At 36.8% G+C, this 7,500-nt stretch overlaps 1 protein-coding gene across 8 annotated transcripts in view; it reads right to left on the reverse strand.

Annotated features, from left to right (window-relative positions):
* LOC143017871 (uncharacterized) overlaps positions 1–7,500 on the reverse strand; it is an 86,761-nt gene that overhangs the window by 48,153 nt on the left and 31,108 nt on the right. For all 8 annotated transcript variants that reach the window (XM_076172872.1, XM_076172873.1, XM_076172877.1 and 5 more), the window contains one exon: positions 7,470–7,500. This exon is cut by the window's right edge and continues 56 nt beyond it. In XM_076172872.1, coding sequence (XP_076028987.1) covers positions 7,470–7,500 — 31 coding nt within the window. The remainder of the gene's footprint in view (positions 1–7,469) is intronic.

Consider the following 7,500-nt stretch of genomic DNA (forward strand, 5'->3'; position numbering starts at 1 on the left):
GCCAATAGATTTGTGAAACCATTTTTTGTACATTATGTCATTAATATTAAAAAAGTAAAAATCCTGGTGCTAAAACAGGCAGGATCAAGGCAACAATCATAATAGGTGTGGACCATCATGATTTATCTAACATTTCCTTGTATGTTTTCCCAGGACCAAATATATAAAATTTCCTCACAATATCTTAATAAAAATAATGTATTTATTTTCAGTGATTGGAAACCTACAGCTTTATTTTTTTATTATGATTTTAATCTTCACATCATTTTCAATGTTAGTGTAGCTTATACTCATGGTATCTAAATATACCAAGAACATCAGAAGTGCCAGCCAGGACAGACCACCATGGAACTCCATTAGTCACTGCTCTATCTTGACATCTAATCATTCCCTGTCCTCATGAACAAGTCTTTCAGGAAATCCTTTAACCATTTCAAGAGTATACCTTTAAGTCCTTCAGTACATTCTAATTTTGACAGGAAGTTGTGCGTGTATTTACCTAGTTGTATTACATGTGAAGGGGACCTATGCTTGTAGTGACCTGTCTTTGTAGCTCTCAACATCTAGTTTGTTCTTAATTTTTTTTTATTTTTGCACACATTATTGTTTCATCCAATTTATTCCAGACATCCACCACACTGTGTGGAAAACTATATATATATATATATATATATATATATATATATATATATATATATATTCTTTTTTTCAGATCTCTTCTATAACTATCCTTTTTGAGTTTCTTTTCATGTCCCATTGTTATTTTCCTATCCCACTTTAACAAGTCTTCTCTGTCAAGGACTTCCATGCCTTTCATGATTCTGTAAATGGCCAATAGATCTCCTTTCTCTTCTTTGTTCCTGGGTTGGTAGTTCCAGTTTAGACAATCTTTGTATGTCAACTTTGAAAGTGTTGGGGCTATCTTTGTTGTTGCTCTTTGGTTTCTAATTTATATTCTTTTTTGTACTGGGTGTCCCATAATGTTACAGCGTACTCCAATTTTGGTCTTATCAATGTGACTAACTTTTTTTTTTTTTTTTTTTTTTTTTAACCATTACTTCATCCAAGTAATTAAAAGCCACCTTTATTGATGGTCTCCGACTATTTTGTTTATATGCTTGTCTGGTGATGACATGTATTTGTTAATAATTACTTCTAGGTCCTTTTTGGAATTAACTTTCTTTTACTTCCTTTGTACCAATTCAATATTGTCATGATTCCCCCCCCCCAACCTCTATACTATATTTCTTGATGTTGAAGTTCACTTCCCACTTTTGGCTCCATCCCTAGACTTTGTTCAGGTCTCTCTGTAGTGGTTCACAGTATTTTTCTATACTTTAGTAGTTTTGAGTCATCTGCAAAGAAGTTTATATAACATTATACACCTTCATCCATGTCATTTATATGTATATTTATAGCAAACATTATCCGAGCTAGTACTGAGCCTTGTGGAACTCCACTTATTTTTTCCCAGGTCGAGTTTTATCTCGAAGTACCACCCTCATTTTTCTCCCTTCAAGAAATCTTCTATCCATTTCAATAACTTTCCTTGTACACTTGTTGTTTTCAGTTTTCTTAATAGCTTTTTGTGTGGTACTTTATCAAACACCTTTTGTACATCCAGGAAAACACAATCCCATCTGTCCCTTTCTTGCACTGTATCTATTTACCTTGAATAAAAACAAATTAAGTTTGTGGCACATGATCTTGCTTGTCTAAAGCCAAATTGTTTTGGATTCAGTATATTGTTTTCTTCCATGTGTTTAGTCCATCTATTTTTGATAACTTTTTAACATATTTTAGCTACTGTGCTTATAAGAGACCTGTCTATAGTTTGTTGGGTCTTCTTCATCTCCCCTTTATATATTGGCACAATATTTGCATTTTTCCAATCTTGTGGTACCTTTCCTTCTTTGAGTGAGCAATCTATTATCTTATATATTTTGTCCATTAGTTCCTCTATACATTCTTTTAGTATCCAATTTGCAATTTTGTCCTGGCTGTGTGATTTTCAGACATCAAGGTTTTGGTCCCTTATTTCTGTGTAACAATTATTTCTTTCATGAGGGGTGGGTCTCCTTTCCTTCATCCCAATTGTGTATTTTCATTTGTGAATACAGATTTAAAATGTTTGTTCATAATTTCAGCCATTTCTACATCTTCTATATATTCCACATTCCCTTGATGCAGTTTCACTATTTCCTGTTTATTTCTTAATTTACCATTTACATATCTGTAGAATAATTTAGGTTGATCCTTACATTTGTCTATCCTATCTTTTTCATAGTTTTTCTTCCCTGCATATTTTTACATATTTTTTAGTTTGATATATATCTGCCACTTGCCCAGTCTTTTTTTTTCCATTTTTTCCAAGCTTTGTCTCTATCTTTTGCCTCGCTACATATTTTGTTGTACCAGCATTTAATGTACACCTTTTCCTGTTTTTGTACATATCTATCTATTCCTTCACTATAGACTTCTTTTAATATTGTCCATTTCTCTTCCACCTTTGTTTCTTCATTAAGGTTCTCCCAGTTCACTTTTTGAAAGAATTTTCAGTTTCTCAAAATTCATTTTGTTGTACATTAATCTTCCTTTTCTGCATTTCTTCTGTTATACATTAGTCTTCCTTTTCTGCATTTCTCATTTCTTCACAAATAAATTTCCTCTTTTAGTTCAAATTCGATTAGTATGTGGTCACTTCCCAATTGGTGTCTTGTATTCCACTTCATCCACAATTTCAGGCTCTGATGTAAATATTAAGTCGAGTTTCAATAGTTCTGCATTATTTCTACATCTGGTATTTTCTTTTACCCATTGAGTCATTGTGTATTCAATGGTCATGTCCAGTTGTATATTTCTCCAGAGGTCCTCTCCACCTTTCACTGTCATCTCCCAACATATTTCTTTAGTTAAAGTCACCCATACATACTAAGTTCCCCCTTCTTTCAGCATTTCATTTAATGTATGGCTTGTGTCTTCCAACATTTTGGAATGGTCACTTTCCAAGAATATGTTTTTGGGGGCACATATATTACAAATTTTCTACTTTTCATGTCACTGTTTTCAACTTTTATCAATTCCACATTATTATTTCCTTCTGTTATCTTTGTCACATTCAAGCCTTAGTCAAAAACAGACTCTTCCACCCTATTTCTCCTCTCTATTTTTTATCCAATGATTATATAAACCTTATCCCACAGCATTTGGTGGTAATGGACTTTTTTTATCTTTTGCATTTGAATTCGTGTATAGTTCTGGCATTAACTGTTTCACTGTTCAATTTGTTCCAGACGTCAATCACTCTGTGTGAGAAACTGTTCTTTTTCAGATCTCTTCTGTAGCTGTCTTTCTTTAGTTTCTTTGGTGTGTGTGTGTGTGTGTGTGTGTACCTAGTATTATATGGGAAGGGGGGGTATGCTTGTAGTGACCCGTCTTTGTATCTCTCAGCATCTAGTTTCTTCTTAAATTCTTGTATGGTTTTTGCACACACTATTGTTTCATGTGTATTTACCTGTTGTATTATATGGAGTTGGAGCTATACTCATAGAAACCATTATCTCCATTTGCCTAAAATTAATCTAAGGTGGCTACCCAAATTATTTCTTGCTATTGCAATTTATATTTTCTCTACTTTTCTTATAATTTTCTTTTTACAGGATGTACCACTACTGCATACTGTCTGTGGAGGATCACTTTCCATTTTCCCTCCACTATATCCTCATGAACATAAAAATTGTCATTCCTATGTTCATGGAAAATATCCATGTTTTTCTCATCAATCTGCTTACGTTTTTCCAGCAACAGATAATCTTTAAGATCCCCAGATACTTTCCCACATTTGCTTTTGTGTTTGTAAAATCTCCCTTTAACTCCTTGATGATCTGTTTTGTCCTACTTCCAAATTTATATATTTTTGGCAATGAATCTTCCACTCTTCGTTTCATTAATGAAGCTTTCTCTTAACCAGTTCTAGTTTTCTATGAATATTTGAGTGTACTTAATAGTTATGTTGTTGCTGTTCTAGCACATAAACCACTCAAAAACATCACAAAGATCTTCATTTTCAAAATCTGATTTACTACCATGATTCCCTCCAACAAATATTTCATTCACTTGCTTTTTACACATTTTGGCCATTATATTAGCTACAGATACTAGTCTACTTCCTCTATTATTGATTGGTACCTCATATGCCATTTTCCAGTCTTGTGGCACCTTTCTCTCTTCCATAGTACATAGGGTCAGATGGTGTCCCTTATCCACCAACTGTTTTGTGCATTCTTTTCGTGTCTTATTTAAGATCCCATCTGGCATATAGACATTTCTCACTTCTAAATTGTTTTGGTAGCTTACCCGCATCTCCCTCTTCCACTTTACACTCTTTTAATACATCCCCACATGTCACTGAAAGTCCTCTTCCTTAGGGAATACCAATTGGAAATTCTTATTAATTTATACTGATTTTTTTGTTTACATATATTCTACTTTTTGCTTGGACATTCCTCATCTGTGTTGTCTCCCATATACAAATCGATAGCACACCTTAGGTTCATCTTTGCATTTGTCAACTACACAGTCAGACACACGAGATAGTGTGTGTGTTACAAGGAATCTCAGTAGCTAAAAAGGTTTTACAATCCATACTGCGGAGGTACTGTTAAAAGTTACTGGGGATTCACACTAGTACTTGCAGTAATGTTTGTGGCACCCTGTCTAATCAACTTTTGAACTGCTCAACAGAGGAATTGTTTACCACTACCTAGGATAGTCTGTTCCAAGTGTTGTGGATTTTATAGGTAAAAAAGTCAACAACCTTGTCACAAGAGCAATGAGGGGGATTGAGCATCCACCCATGATTGAGAGTTCCATTAACATTCAAGCTGAAGAGATGTCAATAATCAATGTTATCAAATTCTTGAGTATTTTGAAAACCTCTATTACTTTCCTCACAATCTCCTGGTTTCTAGAGAAAAGTCCCAAAGCCTTGAGACACCTCTGCTGGCCCATGTGTCTAATGGCGGGAACAAGTTTCATTGCTCGTGCCTGAACACATTAGCTTCTGCATGTCCATCCTCAAGTTCAGCAGCCAGAATTGTAAAGCGTCAAGACTATTTCTTGGTTCATGTAATGAAACTCTTTTGATGTAACCTAAAAGCTTTTGTGCTTTCTTTTCTAAGAGGATAGTCTGCCCTCTGGTTTGCATACCCAATATGCATGATCTTGTACTTATCCAGATTAAATGGCATCTGCCACTTTCATGTGCTGAAACATTTGCTTCCAATTTTGTGCCATCCACACATTTAGCTATGCAGCTCACAATTACAACATTATCAATGATATAGATGATGAAGAGGAGTGAACCTAATACAGATCTTTGGGGTACTGACTGGTAACAGGTGACAAGCTAGATGATGCCCCATTAACCTCTTCGTTACCGACCCGTCAACCTTACGTAAACAAACGTCCCACGAATGGCTGGAGCCTTATGTTTGTAAACACAGACACTTGCCACCACGCGGGTAGAAATAACCCAGAAACCGAGGGCTTGAGAGCCCTCAATACACACAGCTTATAACTGTGACACGTGTGTGTCACGGGGAGCACGCTCGGTTCCTGGCGGGTGCACTCAGCCGTGACACGCAGGTGTCACAAAACACACATCCGGTACTCAAGGGGTTAATGACTACATGCTGTCTTCTATCTTTCAACCAGGTTTCAATCCAATTTAACACTGCTTTTCTAATAACCATGGCTTGAATTTTTGAAATTAGCCTCATATACCTTATCAAAGACTTTCTGGAATTTGTGATAAAATATGTTGAGGGTGAGGGAGAGGGAGCGAGAGAGAGAATGATTGGGAGATAGTGATGGGGAGAGGGGAGGAAGGGAAAGAGTGTGACAGAGAGGGGAGGGAGGGGAGAGTGAGTGGGGGAAGAGAGAAAGAGAGCAAGAGAGAGAGAGAGAGAGAGAGAGAGAGAGAGAGAGAGATAGAGAATTGGGGAGGGAGAGAGGATAGAAGAGAAGAGGAGAGGAGAGAGAAGAGAGAGAGGAAAGTACAAAGGAGAGAAGAGAGGAGAGAATGAGGGGAAGATAAAGGGCATGTGAAAAGAGTGAATACGGGAAGAAAGAGGGAGAGAGATGGGAGAGGAGAGAGTAAGATCAAAGAAAGGAAAGAGTGAAGGAGTTAGAGTAAAGAAAGGAGAGGAGACAGTAAAGAGTGAGTGGGGGAAGAGATGAGACATGAAGAGAAGAGAGAAGGGAGGAAGAGGTGAGAAGCGAGCCAATGAGAGTGACTAGAGAGGGAGATAGGTAGAGTAGAGGAAGACAGGGAGAGAAAGAGAAGGAAATTGTGGGAGAAAGGGAGGGGGAAGGGAGAAGAAAGGAGAAGGATGGAGACTGAACAAGAGACAGAGACAGATGGGGTGCACATCATAGACACAAGACATTAACACACACACACACAGCACAAACTGAACAATACCAATATACAATGGTATGAATACATTTTGTGCCTTAAGAATTCAAACCAACGAAAGGTTAGGTTCGAAGTTTATGGTAAGGAAAGGAATCTGATTCATTCTCAAAACTTGCACCAGTCTCTGTACACGGGGGGAGTAGAGAAGCAGCAGGAAATGTGATAAACCAACATACCTACTTCACCAGTAACTGGTGCAGACCAGACTCTTTGCACATACAACCCTAGCATTATAACACCAATATTTCAACATATGTTTCAAAGTACCTCGACCATAAGCAGTTTGACCAATATAATGATTTTTTACTGTATGAGCGGGCTCTCTATACAGAGCAAATGTGTAGGAAATAATATGGCAACACAAACACCTGATACTGACGGGTTCTGGTGCCAATTCTACATTACTAATTGATGTCTCAGCTAACTCAGTAACTATCATTATTGAATTGGCAGGTCTGAGCATTCCCTAAATATTGCCAACCCAAAAGATTTAGTCATACTACTGTATATTTTGTTGCCAATGAGATAAACTAAATAATATGGCAGCTGGGTGCAGTCACACAACCCAAATTATTCTTTTTTGACTTGTACTTCTATGACGAGTGTTAATGAGCTCTACAAGCTACCATATGAAATTCTACATTATTAACCGAGATATACAACCTAGCTCGACTTACAGGTGACTATCGAGGGGGGGGAAAAAAAACTAAAAAAAAAAAAACTAAACTTGTCATAACTATTGCACAAAGCTGTCCACAGTGCTCTTACAATAACTATACTCAGGTCTGATCCTGCTACAACAACCAGTATTGCATAACACCAGTTCTTACGATATATAAAAATATGGAGACTGCCACAACTAACCCTACAGTAATCATTCTTGTTGAAGAGGGAGAAAAAAAAAAAAAATTATGTTGGCAACCATGCACTATACTAAAACCTAGCCAGCAGTGCCCTGAGGTTAAATACAGAAGAAAGAATCAACACTCACCCCCTGGCCTTCAGGGTCGTTGGGATCTTCA

This window comes from Oratosquilla oratoria, chromosome 33 (genome assembly GCF_046742065.1).
Source record: "Oratosquilla oratoria isolate Oo_2021 chromosome 33, ASM4674206v1, whole genome shotgun sequence".
Classification (NCBI taxonomy): Eukaryota; Metazoa; Arthropoda; class Malacostraca; order Stomatopoda; family Squillidae; genus Oratosquilla; species Oratosquilla oratoria.